The sequence below is a fragment of the Myotis nattereri genome, assembly GCF_964212035.1.
Source record: "Myotis nattereri genome assembly, chromosome: 5".
NCBI lineage: Eukaryota > Metazoa > Chordata > Mammalia > Chiroptera > Vespertilionidae > Myotis > Myotis nattereri.
In genome coordinates, this window is record NC_138080.1 from 7,257,366 (window position 1) to 7,274,719 (window position 17,354).

General features: G+C 50.7%; 1 protein-coding gene across 3 annotated transcripts; it reads right to left on the minus strand.

The window, feature by feature from the left end:
- Window positions 1-1,014: 1,014 nt before the first annotated feature.
- On the minus strand, window positions 1,015-17,030 carry IBA57 (iron-sulfur cluster assembly factor IBA57). Of its 3 annotated transcripts, none has more exons than XM_081092310.1 (3): window positions 16,642-17,030; window positions 2,519-2,859; window positions 1,015-2,240 (listed from the first exon to the last, which is right to left on the minus strand). In XM_081092310.1, the coding sequence occupies exons 1-3, from the start codon at window positions 16,980-16,982 to the stop codon at window positions 1,849-1,851; spliced, it is 1,074 nt and encodes a 357-aa protein (XP_080948436.1). In that variant the 5' UTR covers window positions 16,983-17,030; the 3' UTR covers window positions 1,015-1,848. The 3 variants fall into 3 exon arrangements, with proteins under 3 accessions (XP_080948436.1, XP_080948437.1, XP_080948438.1); XM_081092311.1 differs by lacking the exon at window positions 16,642-17,030 and adding an exon at window positions 15,742-15,900; XM_081092312.1 differs by lacking the exon at window positions 16,642-17,030 and adding an exon at window positions 4,673-4,711.
- Window positions 17,031-17,354: the final 324 nt, after the last annotated feature.

The window sequence follows — 17,354 nt, forward strand, 5'->3', positions numbered from 1 at the left end:
CCCAACTGGCACTTGGAGGCCACTCCAGAATCACTAGGGGCCAAACCTTCTGCAAGTTTCTGTGAAAGCTGGTGTGGTTTGACCATGTGTGGCAGTCTCCTTCTAAAAGCACTAAGTTATAATGTGGAATCTGATCCAAATATTTTAAGGTCCCTGTTACCTGGAGAACCCTGAAGACGGTTATAAGAATGTCCCGTGCTGAAAAGAACCCAGAGCCAGCCTCCTTTCCCATTTTCTCATGGCTCAGACTCTTGCCCAGGGCTCTGATGTGCTACAAACACCGCAGTCCCATGAGAAGGGCGAATGTCTTTAGCCCAGATACCGGCTGTGGATGCAGGTCTACCCAAGAGGGACAGCCTGGCCTGCAAGGCTGGCCTCTAGGCTCAGATCACACAGACACAGAGGGAACTGGACTCCTGAGCCAAGGTCTCAGCATCAGTGTAAAGACTAGCCAGCGGGCTAAATTTTCAGTAAAAGAAAACAGATGCAAAGAAGGTGCCAGAGGCAGAGCTGCGAGAGGTGACTGCCCTGGCCATTAACACAAGAGCTCCTAAGTCCTTCATTTATATGCCTTCCTGTCCAGAAGCTGACACAACTTAATTTCCTCCACCCAGGAGACGTGCATCAGGATGAGCCTTGCCCTTGGGGGCTGGCTGGGCCCTCCCCCATCTCCCTCACCATCTCCTCACCTTCAATGCCCCAGTCCCACTGTGGGCCCCCTTCCCCTCACATGCTCCCCACCTACATTTGGCTGCAGGTTCTCAGCAGGGTTGTGACACCCTGCCAGGCACCAAGATGCTTCCTTCCCCACTTGGCCCTCCTCCTCAGACCACAGCTCAGAGCCCCCAAAGCCCTGGCCTCTGATCTTCTTGTCAGTCCAATTGGGCCTAGAACTTTGCTAAACGATTTTATCTGCTGTGCTTGGCTGTTCGAGGGAGACCTTCTCGACATATCTAGTCTGCACAAAACCAAGTCCCAGCACCTTCCACAAAATGAAACTAGAATTCCACATGAGCCGCTTGTAAGTCAAACTTTAATATTCACTCTGAGGCACCAGTGGGTCACCCATAATGTCAATCACACTGCAGTGGGAGGATGGACATCAGCGGTTTAAAGGGGGCCTGGTCACATCAGAAAACAGCGGTGGTAAACCAAGCAGAAGCTCCTCTCTGCACACAGGCTCAGGAAGGAGGAGTGGCTGCCCAGGCCACCAAGGGGCCGATGCTGTGGAGCTGGAGTGCCCCCTGTGAAATGGTACCAGGGCTCCTATGGCCAGCACCCTGAGCGCAGAGGTGCGATTGGAGAACTTTTTGTGGTGCCGGTGGGCAGCTGGTGCCTCCATCCGCCAACACGACCACCACACCCGCCACATATGATTGCTGACCTGAGACATGCCCCAAGCCCGCATGAAAGACAATTCCCAGAGCCACCTGCCCCTTGCCATCCTTTGGCTGCACTGCCTCGGTGCCAGGCCTGCCCTGAAGCCGGCTGAGTGGTGCAGGTGGTGGGGAAAGGCCCCGCAAGCACAGCTTCTCACTCCTGTCCTTGGCTGATGGACAAATGGCCTCCAGAGCAACACGGTTTGGAACCTCATCTGGTGTGCTGGCAGATGGGGCTCAGCTCAGCTGTGGCAGGTGCAAGGCTTGCTTCCGGCTCCTCCAGCACAGAGCCACCAGCAGAGGCAGGTGTCAGCTGGAAGCACGGCGGCTGGAAAGGCCTGGCACACCTGCAGCCGCAGGAATCCCACGAACACTCGGGACCTTCCAAGGAGGCATGTCTTCACAGGGCCAGCCTGCAAGTGTGCAGAGGGAGACAGAGGCGCCCTGTGGGAGTGCAGGGACGCCTGGGCTACTTGGTGGCTGTGGGCCACCAGTCTGGCACAGATGCAGTCAGGGCCACCCGGCCGCTCTCTGTGGTTCTGATGTGGAGCGGGCCCTTGATTTTCTCTGAGTGCAGCAGGGCCAGCCCCACATCCCCCTGGCCTGCCCTGTACTTGCCGACAGCCTGTCCAGATTCAGTGAGCACCGTGGTGCCAGGGGTGATGCCACCCTCAGGGAGGGGGCCCAAGAGCTGCACTGGGAAGAGGCGCTTTCGGATGACACCCGTGTGGTGGGTGCGGGCTGTCAGCTCCTGGCCAACATAGCAGCCTTTGGTGAAGCTGACACCGTTCATGAAGACCAGGTTGGACTCCAGGGGTAGGGCCACTCCTGGGGGCAGGTCGTGGACCCCCTCAGGAACACCTGTGGGGGTGGAAAGGGAGAAACAAGGTGAGGTCTCAGCCAAGGGAGACCAGGCATAGCCCCTCCCACCTCTGTAGCACCCCATCCTCTGCTTGCCACCACTTCCCTATCCCCTGGTCCTCAATCCTACTTGCTAGAAAAAAGACTTCCTCTCTGACCCCAGCCATGCTCACTCCACTGGCTCCTCCCGGTGCCTCCCAGCTCTCAATTGGGCCCTGCATTCCAGCCCCTCCCACTCCACCAGTTCAGTCTCCGCTGGTCCCCAGGTGCCCCCACACCTTGCTGGTACCGGTGCCGGTGATAATCGCAGACGTCCCTGAGCCTGCCCCTGGCCACCAGGGCAGGGCTCTTGTCCTGGGTGAGAAGCCGCCAGCCCATGCGGGTAGTGCGGGGGTCACGGGCGAGGATGGCAGAGCCCTGGTGCTTGGGCAGTGGCGCAGCCCCACCCACCTCCTGAGGAGTGGCTGGCAGAACGGCCCAAACGTGCAACTCAGGGCATGGCTCCACCGTGACCCTCCGCCGAATCTTGTGCAGCACCAGGTGCTTCTGCAGCGCACCCAGCACCGAACTGTCACACTCCAGGAGGAAGGTGGGAGCTTGGTCAGTGTGCTCCGGGTGCCTGCGGGAGGAACAGTGGCACTGCTTGTGGTGGTGATACCCTTGTAATTAACTAGTAATTACTAACAGGAAAGGAACAAAGGGGAGGCCAGACATTATAGGCATGTTCCCTGCAAAACACTGGGGGAAGGGACTGGACAAAGGGCAGAGAGACGCATGCCCTGTAAAGTTGGGGTGACAGGGAAGGTTCTCCCTGTCAATCACACCTGGGAGAAGAAGTCACTGGCCAGGATGGGTGTGGCCATGGCAAGGGGGTGCAGGGATTTGGAACACATAATCCCCTCTCTTGGGACTTGGCATGTGGGGCTCTTTTGCTCCTGCTTCCTTGTATTTGACCCCAGGGCCCACGGCCATGTGGACCCACACACAATGGGTTAATGGACTGTAACTAGCCTGATGCTGAATTGCACCAGCTCCAGCATGATGCAAAAGGCACTCTGGACACTGGCTTTGCTTCCAGCTTTACTGAAACCCCAGCTACATTTCCATGAGTGGAGGAAGGGAAATGGGACTTTGGAAACCTAGGGATGTAATTCTACAGAAATAAAGCTTCCTACCATATCTCATCTTCCTTTGGGGGCATCCAGCAGTACCCTAAGAACCCCACTTCCTGTCCGGCTAGTGTGGCTCAGTGGTTGAGCATTGACCCATGCACCAAGAGGTCACCAGTGCAATTCCCAGTCAGGGCACATGCCCGGGTTGTGGGCTCCATCCCATGTTGGGGGGGGGGGATGTGCAGGGGGCAGCGATTGATGTTTCTCTTTCATTGATGTTTCTCTCTCTCTCTCTAAAATCAATTTTAAAAAATTTAAAAAAGAACCCCACTTCCACCAATAACAGTGCGGGGGTGGGCCCACAGGGCATCACAATGTGGAAACAGCACGCAGAACCCAGCCACGGACCCCCAATCCTCTGGTCCCACTGTGCAGTGCAGTGCACACAGGAGACCCCACAGCCACCACAGGACCCCTCCACATCCCTCCCACCCAAGCCACGGGCACAGACATGCACATGCCAAGGGCCAGCAGATTGTGTCTTGACACTCAAGGTGAGGCAGAAAGGTGCTGACGCCCACCCTTAGGACAGATCTGCCTCCTCTAGCCCCAGAAGCCACCAATAAGCCAGGGTCCTAAAGCTGGGTTGGGTAGGGGGCCCTCTGGAACGGTGAGGCCATACCTAACCACACCACCTCCCACTTTCCCAAGGCAAGCCCGAGAACCATCTAACCCACACTCCAGGCAGCCCACATCCACAAAAATGCCCCCAGGATTCTGATGTGCTGACCAGACGGACGGTTCGGCTCCTTCAGATAAAGCAGCACAGAGAGGCTAGTGCAGCACTGGACAGTGGGGCCGGGGACAGTGGGGCCGGAGGACAGTGGGGCCGGGGGACAGTGGGGCTGGGGGACAGTGGGGCCGGGGACAGTGGGGCTGGGGGACAGTGGGGCCGGGGGACAGTGGGGCCGGGGGACAGTGGGGCTGGGGGACAGTGGGGCCGGGGGACAGTGGGGCTAGGTGGAGCCATCCAGGCACAGCTGGGGTCCGGGGTGCAGATGTGGATTGAGCAAAGTCCCAGAATGGTGGCAGCTAAGACGGGAGCAGGGAAAAGAGTCAAAGGCCATCATCTGGTGCCCAACCCTCACCCGGAGCCTACCAACTGGTCGCCAGACCTCAGTGGACTCCCCCTATGCACACACCTTGTAGTGTCCATACACACGTCTCACATAACCAGGTGCCACAGGGCCACTAGGAGCAGAGTAACAGGGTGAGGAGGGTGGGAGAGGACCTGCCACAGCAAGTCAGCTGACCCCTCACCTTCCAAATGTCCTCACAGAACGTCAAAAATGAGGTCAGCTGAGCAGCCGGAAGAAACAGCAAGAAGAGTTCAGAGAAGGTGACACAAATAAGAACAGGAAAAGAAGTTCAGTGTCACTCCTCAGACACAAACACAAATCAAAACCAGCAGGGACAGGCCCTGGCTGGGTGGGTCAGTTAATCAGAGCATCTCTGGATACACCAAGGTTGTGGGTTCGATCCCTGGTCAGGGCACATATAAGAATCAACCAATGAATGTATAACAAGTGAAACAAATCTCTCTCTCTCTCTCAAAACAAACAAACAACAAACCACTAAATCCAGCAGGGTCAGCAGTAGGCGGTCAGAAGGGCTAAAGTAAACACAGTGCCACCCCGTGCTGGCGATGATGTAAGAAGCTGACCACTGAGTGTTGCCGGTAGGCATGTAAGGACAGCAGCTCCAGAAAAGGTTATAGGTCCTTATAAAACTAAACATCAACTACCACCTGAGCACTGCCATCAGCTGCCACTGCTCCTGGGCACTTACCCGAGAAATGGAAACTTGTGTTCACATAAGAACCTATACACGAATGTTAGTAGCAGTTTTATCCATAATAGCCAAAAAGTGACACCAAACTGCCCTTCAGTGGGAGAAAAGTTAAACAGACTGTGGTTCATCCCCTCGATGGAATACTTCTCAGCAAGGAAGCAGAATGGACCACTGACCCCAGCTAGATGGAGATGAAGGAGGTTATGGGCAGTGACCATTTGTACAACATTCCTATAATGCCATAATCACAGAGATGGAGGGAGAACGGGGAAGGGGCTAGAGGGCTGAGGGGGTGGCAAGGAGGAGGGAGCCTAGTGATGATAGAGTAGCTCCATCTTGTTCAAGGTCACATGGGTATCCATGCATGGTCAAATCACAGAGACCCGTACTCATAGACGCTCAAGCACTCAGAACCTGAGGAACCTGAGCTCTCCATGGATGGCCCATGTCCTTCCCCTGGACACAGCAGGCAAGATGCTGCCATTTAGGGAACTGGTTACAAGGCATGGGACCTCCCTGTACATTGTTTTTGCCACCGTGTGAATCTATAATTACATCAAAATAAAAAGTTTCTTAAAAAGGAGCTGCTTCGCCGAACCGGTTTGGCTCAGTGGATAGAGCGTCGGCCTGTGGACTCAAGGGTCCCGGGTTCAATTCCGGTCAGGGGCATGTACCTTGGTTGCGGGCACGTCACCACTGGGGGGCGTGCAGGAGGCAGCTGATCGATCTCTCTCATCGATGTTTCTGACTTTCTGTCCCTCTCCCTTCTTCTCTGTAAAAAATCAATAAAATATATATTTAAAAAAAAAAAAAACAAAGGAGCTGCTTCTGGGGAGGGTAGATCCATGTGGGTGAGCAGGAAGGCAGCAGACAGTTGTTTACGAAAAGGGGCCACATGCTAACCTAACAAGCTCAGGAGAGGTCTGCATGGTGACCTTGCTAATTCAGGGACCTAAAGTAACCATAAAGGATAATCTGAAACTAAACTTAACTAAAAGCAGTTTATGGTGAGAAATCATGTCCTAGGCCATATCTTCCCTGACAAGGGTCAATCTTTACCTTAACTGAGCCTGTCTATTGTCTTTTTGCATCTATGATAACATCTATAATAATAAAAGCGTAATATGCTAATTAGACCAGACAGCCGAACGACCTTCCAGATGTCCTTCCTGGTGATGAAGCCGGGGCTGCAAGGGTCAAGCCCCTTGCATGAATTTCGTGCATTGGGCCTCTAGTATCATTAGAATGTCAAAGTAATTTTCCTTTTTTTCCAGACCCCTCAAAGTACAAGTACTGCTCTGTGGAGACCACAGATCCCCTCACTGTCATTGAGTTGTTGACTGTTAACTATCCTGCACCCATCAAAGTAAAAGAAGTGTCTATCATTTTACTTTTTATCCAATCCTAGAAGTTTCCCCACTTTGCTTTCTCCCACCTCCCTAATCTATCACCAGTGGATTTCATGTAACCCATTTATGTCTCCTCCTTTGATTGTAATATATAAAATAAGGTGCAAAACTACTATTCTCTGGAGCATTATCTCGATCCTTCATCCGCTGAGATTTTGCTTCCTGGCAATTGTCAACAGTTAGGCGCAAATAAACTCACAAAAATTCTTCACAGGTTTGAATGTATCTTACCTGAATGTTGACAGTCATTTTCCAAAAGCCTTTTAACATTCTTAAGTTTTTTTTAACCATGTGCAGGTATATTTTTACTTTTAAAATCTTGGGTAGCCCTAGTTGGTTTGGCTCAGTGGGTAGAGCGTCAGCTTGCAGAATGAAGGGTCCCAGGTTCAATTCCAGTTAAGGGCACATGCCTGGGTTGTGGGCTCAATCCCCAGTAGGGGGCATGCAGGAGGCAGCCAGTCAATGATTCTCTCTCATCATTGATGTTTCAATCTCGCCCTCCCTCTCCCTTCCTCTCTGAAATCAATTTAAAAAATATATTTAAAAATACACAAATAAATAAATAAAAAAAATCTTAGGTAGAGGTAGAGCCATCATGAGTGGAAACAAGGAAGTGGGGGACCATCTGAACCCTAGTGGCAGCCCAGGCAAAACACCCCCCAAAGACTAGCATACAGATATGAGAGTGTCCCACCAAAGCAGCACAGCTGGAACCAGAGCCAGGAGCATCTCCTCAGCAGCCAGCAGGTGAGGAAGGCCTCCACCAAGAAGTGGGAGGCCCAGGAAACACACATGTGGTCGGAATGAGAAAAGACCTTCAAAAACTACAGCCTTGCCCTAGCTGATGTGGCTCAGTTAGTTGAGCATCATCCCATGCATGGAGAGTTCACCATCAATTCTTGGTTAGGGCACATGCCCAGGTTGTGGGCTCAATCCCTAGTTGGGGGGGGAGGGGGTCAGGAGACAGCTAATTGATGTTTCTCTCTTTCACTGATGTTTCGCTGTCTCCCTCTCCCTTCTTCTCTCTCTAAAAAATAAATAAAAACATATTTAAGCCCTGGCCAGTGTGGCTCAGTGGTAAGAGTACTGGCCTGCACACTGAAGGGTTGTGGGTTTGGTTCTGGTCGAGAGCACATACCTGGGTTGCAGGTTCCATCCCCAGTACTAGTCGGTGAGTATGTGGGTGGCAACCAATTGATGTGTCTCTCTCACATCAATGCTTCTCTCTCCTCTTTCTTCCCCCCCTTCCTCTCTAAAAAAATCAATGGAAAAAAATATCCTTGGGTGAGAATTAAGAACAACAACAAATACAATCTCTTCAGAGGAAATAGGAGACAGGCCACAGACTGAAATAAAAAATTTTTTTTTTATTATTGATTTTTTACAGAGAGGAAGGGAGAGAGATAGAGAGCTAGAAACATCAATGAGAGAGAAACATTGATCAGCTGCCTCCTGCACATCTCCTACTGGGGATGTGCCCGCAACCCAGGTACATGCCCTTGACCGGAATCGAACCTGGGACCTTTCAGTCCGCAGGCTGACGCTCTATCCACTGAGCCAAACCGGTTTCGGCGTGAAATAAAATATTTTAAAAGTCTCCTCTTACAAAGAACTGTCATCCAAAACCCACAAAAAAAGTTAAAACCCAACAATAAGAAAACAAACAACCTAATTTAAAAATGGGCCAAAAGACCTTAACAGATACCTCACCAAAGAAGATGTACACAGAAGGCAAATGAGCCATGAAAAGATGCTCCACATCATATGACCTCAGGGATACACAAATACACACCTACTAGCATGGTCAACATCCAGAACACTGACATCATCAAACATGGGTGAGGATACAGGGCAACAGGAGCTGGTGGGAATGCAAAATGGTGCATCCACATTGGAAGGTTTCTTACAAAACTAAACATATGCTCCTTGGTATTAACTCAGAGTTGAAAACATGTCGACACACAAACCTGCACACAGATGTTTACAGCAGCTTTATTCATAACTAGAGGCCCAGTGCATGAACTTTGGGTCCCTAGTGGCTGCCGGCCACCGGCCAAGCCTCCCTCCCTTCCCCTGGCCGGCCCTGCCCCTCTGGTCGAACTCCCAGACAAACTCCCAGCCGAGAGTTCACTTTTATTATATAGGATTGCCAAAACTTGGGAGCAACCAAGATGTCCTTTAATAAGTGAACAAATAAATAAACTATGCTACAACCAATATTATTCGGCACTACAAAGAAATCAGCTATCACAAGCCATCAAAATATTGAGGAGCCCTAGCTGGTTTGGCTCAGCGTTGGCCTGTGGACTGAAGGGGTCCAAAGTTCAATTCTGGTTAGGGGCACATGCCCAGGTTGTGGGCTCAATCCCCAGTAGGGGGCGTGCAGGAGGCAGTCAACCCATGATTCCCTCTCATCATTGATGTTTCTATCTTTTCCTCTCTGAAATCAATAAAAATATATTTTAAAAAAAAGATATGGAGGAAACTTAAATATGTATTACTAAATGAAAGGAGCCAATCAGAGGCGACCACATACTATACAATCCAACTATCTGACATTCTGGGAAAGGCAAAAACTAGGAGGCAGTAAAAAGATCAGTGGTTGCCAGGGGTTGGTGGAGGGGAGGGATGAATTGTGGGAGCACAGGTGATTTTCAGGCAGTGAAGCTACTCTACGATACTGCAGTGCTGGATACATGTCATTATCCATTTGTCCAAACCCACAAAATGCACAACACCAAGACTGAACCTACTAATGTAAACAATGGACGCTGGTCCATATGGGTTCATCATATGTAACAAATGCACCACGCTGGCAGTGCAGATTTCCCATACTATGTGTGGATGGGAAATCTCTGTACCTTCCCTTCAATTTTGTTAAAATTGCTCTAAACGTGTATAAGTGAATAAAGAAACACCTCATTAAAATCACGGTCAAGAAGCCGTAACCGGTTTGGCTCAGTGGATAGAGCGTCGGCCTGCGGACTGAAAGGTCCCAGGTTCGATTCCAGTCAAGGGCATGTACCTTGGTTGCGGGCACATCCCCAGTAGGGGGTGTGCAGGAAACAGCTGATCGATGTTTCTAACTCTCTACCCCTCTCCCTTCCTCTCTGTAAAAAATCAATAAAATCTATTAAAAAAAAAAATCACGGTCAGGAAGCCTTTAAGCATAAGTTCTCATGAATTCCACTCACTGCCTTTTGCAGACTCCAGCAGGAAGAAGAAAGATTTTTCTCTGCCTAGCAACAGAATCACCACATTCAGCCAATGAGAAGCTACCACCACCCAGAACTCTTGCTCTCCTCCAATAAACAACAACCTCTGCCAACGCCCTTCTTTCCTCTGCTGGCATGGCTCAGTGGTTAAGCGTCAACCTATGAACCAGGAGGTCAGGGTTCGATTCCTGGTCAGGGCACATGCCCAGGTTGCACGCTGATCCCCAGTGTGGGGTGTACAGGAGGCAGCCAACCAATAATTCTCTCTCATCGATGTTTCTATCTCTCCCTCTCCCTTCCTCTCTGAAATCAATAAAAATATCCTATCTAATAATAGACAAACATGGTAATTAACTGTAACTTCGCTACCCTTCCCATTGGCTAATCAGTGAGATATGCAAATTAACTGCCAACCAAGATGGCAGTCGGCAGCCAGGCAGCTGAAGCGAACAGGAGGTTTGCTTGCTCCAGTGATGGAGAAAGCCAAGGTTCCCCGCCTGTCGCAGCCCAGCTCTGACCTCCAGATGCAACGATGTTGCAATTATAGAAGCTAAACAAACCCAGAGACCTGCTTTCAGCCTCCAGCGGGCTCAGAGCTTAAAGCACCAGTGATGGCAACAGAGTTTCAATTATAGAAGCTAAACAAACTCAGATACCTGCTTTCAGCCAGCCATGGCCTCAGAGCTGGAGCCGGCTCTCAGCTCCAGTGACAGCTATAGAAGGTAAATAAATTCCAGAATAAAAAAAATTTTTTTTAAAATTTAAAAAAAGAGGCTGGGAGCTTCAGTTGCCCACCAGCCTGAAAACGGCCCTCAGCCCCTCACCCAGACTGCCAGGCACCCCAGTGGGGACCCCCACCCTGAAGGGGGTGTGACCAGCTGCAAACAGCCATCAGCCTGTCATCCAGGCTGGCCAGGCACCCAAGAGGGACCCCCGCCCTGATCCGGATCACCATTCAGGGCAAACCAGCCGGCCCCCACCCGTGCACCAGGCCTCTATTCTATAGAGTAAAAGGATAATATGCAAACTGACCCTAATAGCAGAAGGACTGGGAATGACTGGTCACTATGACACACACTGACCACCAGGGGGCAGATGCTCAATGCAGGAGCTGCCCCCTGGTGGTCAGGTCGCTCTCACATGGGAGGAGCTCTGCTCAGCCACAAGCCAGGCTGATGGCTGCCAGTACAGCGGTGGTGGTGGGAGCCTCTCCTGCCTCCTCAGCAGCGCCAAGGATGTCCGACTGCAGCTTAGGTCTGCTCCCTACTGGCAAGTGGGCATCCCCCGAGGACTGCCGGGCTGCCAGAGGGATGTCTGATTGCCATCTTAGGCCCAATCCCCCGGGGAGCAGGCCTAAGCCAGCAAGTGGTCACCCCCGAGGGGTCCCAGACTGCGAGAGGGCACAGGCCGGGCTGAGGGACCCCCTACCCATGAGTGCACAAATTTTTGTGCACCGGGCCTCTAGTATTTAATAAAATAAAAGTAGCTCTTCTCTCTAGACTTGTGTGTGGTTTCACCATGGTTTGCATGTCCCCAGTTGCAATACCTCTGCTATTCCCGAATAAACTCATTATGCTGGTAAAATAACAGGCTATTTTATTTTTAAGGTTGACCTAAGTAAAATCTACTTTATAAACAAAAAGCTACACCTGAGAGAAGTTGCTGCACCCAAGACACAACAGGGTGCTCTGAGAAATGACTCAAGGATGGGAAATTAGAAGCGTGAGAGTTAAAATGAAAAATTCCAGAGAGAGAGAGAGATGCAGAGAAAACAGCAGGTAGGGAGCTAACACAGAGAAAGCAGAAAGGCACATGGGCCTCCAAGGAGGTGGTCAAACACAATGTTGCTCTCTTCCCAAAGAGATCAGACATAGGTAAATGGCCAACAGCAACCAGGTGGGAAGAAGCATATGAATTAAGCCCATGAACTAACAAGAGCGGTTAGGCCAGAAAAGAGATATCGGGCGGGGCAGGAGAATGGACTGTGGCCCCAAAGCCTCACATCACAGAAGAGAACTTGAAGATGAATCTGGACATCACCCACCAACCCCCCAGTTCCAGGAGCACCCATTCAAGGAACGGGGCATGTCCGCATGCCCCCTTCCCTCCACTGCTGAGGGGAACCAACACATTACCTCTCTGGTGTATTTGATGGAATGAAGACCCATTCTAAACGAGGGTCAGGAAGTATCATTACAGTGGCCCTCAATTCCATTAGCACACCAAACAGTAAGCGATATCCCATTCTCAGGAATTAGTGGGAGAGAAAAACTAATTTTTCTCCAGGTCAAATCAGGGCACAGGAGAAGATCCAAGATGGCAGCATAGGTAAACACCGGAGATTGCTGCCTCGCACAACCACTTCAAAAATACAACTAAAAGACGGAACGGACATCACCCAGAACCACGGGAAAGCTGGCTGAGGGGAAATTCTTCAACTAGAAGGAAAGAGAACAGCATACCGAGCCTCAGAGGAGGCGCAGTGCGGAAAATACAAAGGTGCAGAGGTGCGAGCGGAGCGGGCTGGTGGCTGAGGGTGCGGTTGTCGTTTTCAATCGGGAGGGAGGCTCAGGCTCTGAGCTCCAGTTCTGGGCGAGTCTCTAGGGACCCAGACTCAAACGGGAGAAGCAGGACTGTCTGGCATCGGTCGGAACTCGAGGGTAGCTTTCTCTCTGAGGTTTGCAGCGGTTGCTGGGACTCTGAGAGGCATAGCCTCTGGGAATGGGACTGAGAGCAGCCATAACTGCTCCCTCCACCCGCCCTGTTTGATCCCCTGCTACCCGACCTGCCCAAGCCCTACACAGAGCCATTTGCCGGATAGCCTCAGGCAAAGGCTAGATTAGCACCTCCCCAGAGGACAGAAGTTTCCCCACTGCAGACACAGCTGATTCTCATAGCCAGTTGGCCTGGAGGTCAAATCCCCCCAGTATCAACTACAACAATCAAGGCTTAACTACAACAAGACTGCACACAAAGACCACTAGGGGGTGCACCAAGAAAGCATAAAAAATGCGGAGACAAAGAAACAGGACAAAATTGCCCATGGAGGATATAGAGTTCAGAACCACACTTTTAAGGGCTCTCAAGAACTGTCTAGAAGCTGCCGATAAACTTAATCAGATCTACAAGAAATCTAATGAGACCCTTGATGCTATGATAAAGAACCAACTAGAAACTAAGCATACACTGACTGAAATGAAGAATATTGTACAGACTCCCAACAGCAGACCAGAGGAGCGCAAGAATCAAGTCAAAGATTTGAAATGCGAAGAAGCAAAAAGCACCCAACCGGAAAAGCAACATGAAAAAAGAATCCGAAAATACGAAGATAGTGTAAGGAACCTCTGGGACAGCTTCAAGCGTACCAACATCAGAATTATAGGGGTGCCAGAACATGAGAGAGAGCAAGATACTGAAAACCTATTTGAAGAAATAATGACAGAAAACTTCCCCCACCTGGTGAAAGAAATGGACTTACAAGTCCAGGAAGCGCAGAGAACCCCAAACAAAAGGAATCCAAAGAGGACCACACCAAGACACATCATAATTAAAATGCCAAGAGAAAAAGACAAAGAGAGAATCTTAAAAGCAGCAAGAGAAAGAAACTCAGTTACCTACAAGGGAATACCCATACGACTGTCAGCTGATTTCTCAACAGAAACTTTGCAGGCCAGAAGGGAGTGGCAAGAAATATTTAAAATGATGAATGCCAAGAACCTACAACCAAGATTACTTTATCCAGCAAAGCTATCATTCAGAATTGAAGGTCAGATAAAGAGCTTCACAGATAAGGAAAAGCTAAAGGAGTTCATCACCACCAAACCAGTATTATATGAAATGCTGAAAGGTATCCTTTAAGAAGAGGAAGAAGAAGAAAAAGGTAAAGATACAAATTATGAACAACAAACATGCACCTATCAACAAGTGAATCTAAGAATCAAGTGAATGAATAATCTGATGAACAGAATGAACTGTTGATTATAATAGAATCAGGGACATAGAAAGGGAATGGACTCACTATTCTTGGGGGGGAAAGGGGTGTGGGAGATGCGGGAAGAGACTGGACAAAAATCGTGCACCTATGGATGAGGACAGTGGGTGGGGAGTGAGGGCGGAGGGTGGGGTGGGAACTGGAAGGAGGGGAGTTATGGGGGGAAAAAAAGGAGGAACAAATGTAATAATCTGAACAATAAAGATTTAATTATTTAAAAAAAAAATAAAATCAGGGCACAAGCAACATCCAGAAAGTGATGCCAAATCTGCTATCACAAATTTGATATCTGGGACAAGACCTGCTGGCACAGCAGCTAGGCAATGACCTTCCAGACTACAGGGAAAGTATGAAGAAAGAAAAACTAAGAAACTGCCTTACGCCATAGAGCAACTTATCCTATATAATAAAGGCTAATATGCAAATTGTCCCCACCAGAGTTTGACTGACCGGCAGTTTGACCGCTCGCTATGACGTGTGCTGACCACCAGGGGGCGGTGTGAAACAAAGGAAGGCCCTGACCAGCAGTTGGCAGCCAGGGGAAGGAAGGCCCCGATCGGCCCTGATTGCTGGCTAGGCCTAGGGACCCTACCAGTGCACAAATTTCGTGCACCAGGCCTCTAACAAGAATATAAACTCATAAAAAGAACACAAAGGCAAAAGGATGTAAAGGCAGATGGCAGACACAGCAACAAAATTTGAGAATCAAAACATCATTGCAACCCAAGCCAGTTTGGCTCAGTGAATAGAGCATCGCCCTGTGGATTAAAGGGTCGCTGGTTCCATTCCAGTCAAGGGCACCAGGGTTTGGGTTCGATCCCCCGTAGGGGGCATGCAGCTGGCAGCCAATCAAAGATTCTCTCTCATCATTGATGTTTCTATCTCTCTCTCCTCTTCCTTCCTCTCTGAAATCAATAAAAAAGTTTTTTTTTTTAAAAAAAACACATCATTACAATGCTGATAAATTAAAGAGTAATGACTGAAATAGATGTTACTGAAAATTACTGATAGAGGGCTCAAGATAATTAAAAAAAAAACCTTGCAAGTTCTAACATAAGCAAATTAAAGCAATTAGAGGAATGTAGTAAGATATGTGAGACAAAGATGATGGCATCTCTGAATGGAACACAACAGGGGTGGCAAATGTTTTCTGTAGAAGGCCAGATAATAAACAATTTGGGCTTGGGCGTCTATCACAAATCTATTGGACCCAAATCTATTGCAAACAAATGGGCATGGCAACATCCACTAACATAGGAAAGCAGGCGGTGACTGTCTGCAGGGCATACCTACTGACGCATTCACTGCCACAGCACCCACCAAGCTTCTGGCAACACCACAGGAAAGAAGACCCAAAATAATCATCAGATGAAGAGCCTCTACAACAAGCATGTCAAACTCAAAGGCTAACATGGGCCAAATAAACAAGGTTTAAGTTTATGTGGGCCGCAAAAAAACAAAAGCTTCAATTTTCATAGAAACATAGGTTTATTTCGATAGAGACCTGCTGAATACAAAGGGCTGAAATAAATGAGTCATTGTTAACATAAATATAACATTTTAATAAAAATTAATATTTTTCTTGAACACTAAATTACAACACTGAATAACTGCACAAATTAATAAGCGTAACGCAAATAAACCTATTTTTCTTGTTCTCGGAAAGCGAAATATTTCCTGTTGCGCACACCAAACAAGTCAGTACAAGACTAATGATGTGGCAATGGGCTACTAAAATATTCGCTGCTAGTATTAGTGGAGAGAAATGGTGCGCCTGCGCATAGGTGCTTAAGGGAAATGAATGCAACAAGATTATAGTAATCAGTAATTAGCGAACGTTGTAGTTCGTTATTAATAATTATGTACAACTGAATATTGTAAAAATTAAGTTACGAAATTTTTATTAAAATGTTTCCTACATACCGTTATATTGGCTGGGCCGCAAAAATATTCGTTGTGGGCCGCAAGTTTGACATGCTTGCTCTACAAGCTTGCAGGGCCCCAAAACAAGAAGGCGTGAAGCTTCCCAACAGAAACACCAGCTCAGGAAGACGGGCCATGGTTTCACAATTCTCAGTGACAATTCTGCTCCTGGGGTTTTATTCCAGGCAAACCATCAGGTAAGACCACTTGCAGAGCTATAACGAGTCCAAGTCACCCGAAGCATCCACCTCTCAACAAGCTACTCTAGAACGAGCTCCTGCGAGTCCAGTGAGAAAGAGGCGGCCGCCCACAGCGAGCGGGCAGCGCGCCCCAGGGTGCGGGCCCGCCCGGGGGGCTCCCACACACTGGAAGCGCGCTGGTGGGCGGTCCCACGACCGGCACGTGGGTCATGGGAATGTCGCCAGATGGATGTAAAACACCAAACACGGCTCTCCCTGGATACACGGAGACTTGGGAGGGAAATGCGGAGGACACCCAGAACTCGGAAAGTCGTGGCACAAGCCGCTCACGCAGAAGCAACTCCCTGTAGTCGTGGCTCCCTTTTCCGGGCCATGAAGACAGGGCGACCAGGGCAAGACTGAAGCGGAGCGAAGGGCAGGTGCGGCGGCGCCCGGCAACCACCAGCACCAGAGCCCGCCCACCCCGCCCCTCGGCCCCTCCCGTCCCGCCCCTCGGCCCCTCCCGCCCCGTCCCTCGGCCCCTCCCGCCCACCTACGGAAGCCTTGCCGGAAGCCCTCCCATTTTCCGGTGCCCTTCCCATAAATGCCCCTCCTCCCAGCTCCCGACCACTCGCTGGGGTGGTCCTCTTCCCTCTGACTCTCCACTTTCCCCCAAGGTGCGCCTCCCCTGGCTCCCCTTCTCCCCACAATCAGCTCTCACCCATAGAGAATGACGTCATACAGCGTGCGTCCCTGGACGTTGAGAAAGTGGGCGTAGCCCGCACGCGCGGGGGGCGAGGCCGCACCGTCCGCAGGAGCCGGAAGCGGCAGGTCATTGGTCAGCAGCCCCAGGAGGAATGGGGCCGAGTCCGGCCCGCGCACGCGCACCAGGGCGCGTTCGCCCAGCGGGAAGCAGGCCCAGGCCGCGCCGTCAGCGGAGTCGCTGCCGTGGCCGCCCGAGCCAGAGGCCAGGCGGTGCCTTGAAATCGCGCGCAGCCGCCAGCGCCAGGCAGGTCCCCCATACCCTGGAGCCGCGCCCCGGAACAGCGCCGCGGCCGCCATCTTGGGCACGAGCACGGCGGCGGGAAGGAGCGACCCGGCCACGGTGGGCTCCACAGCGGCCCCCGGCGGCCGGCGGAACAAGTGCGGGCACGTGGATGGGGCGGAGCCTCGGGCTGGTCGTCAGCCCCACGCCCCGCCCTGCCCGCGGGGTTGGATCCTGTTCCAGGCCCGGCGCGCCTGCCCTGGCCTGCCATGGATTGTCTGAGCAGTTTCTGCTTGCTTACTGCCGCCTCAGCGCTTTTCAGGTGCACAGTTCAGGAGCATTAAGCGCATGCCCAGTGTCGTGCAGCCATCCCCGCCATCCAGCACTTTCTCATCTTCCCACATTGAAACACCATACCCATCAAACTCCCGTCCCCCTCTCCTCACCCG

Coding starts and splice junctions, on each gene's coding strand:
- IBA57 (XM_081092310.1), bottom strand. CDS start 16,982: ATGGCGGCCGCGGCGCTGTTCCGGGGCGCGGCTCCAGGGTATGGGGGA. Junction 2,860..16,641: donor TATGACGTCATTCTCTATGG/GTGAGAGCTGAT, acceptor TTCCTCCCGCAG/GCACCCGGAGCACACTGACC. Junction 2,241..2,518: donor CCGGCACCGGTACCAGCAAG/GTGTGGGGGCAC, acceptor CCACCCCCACAG/GTGTTCCTGAGGGGGTCCAC.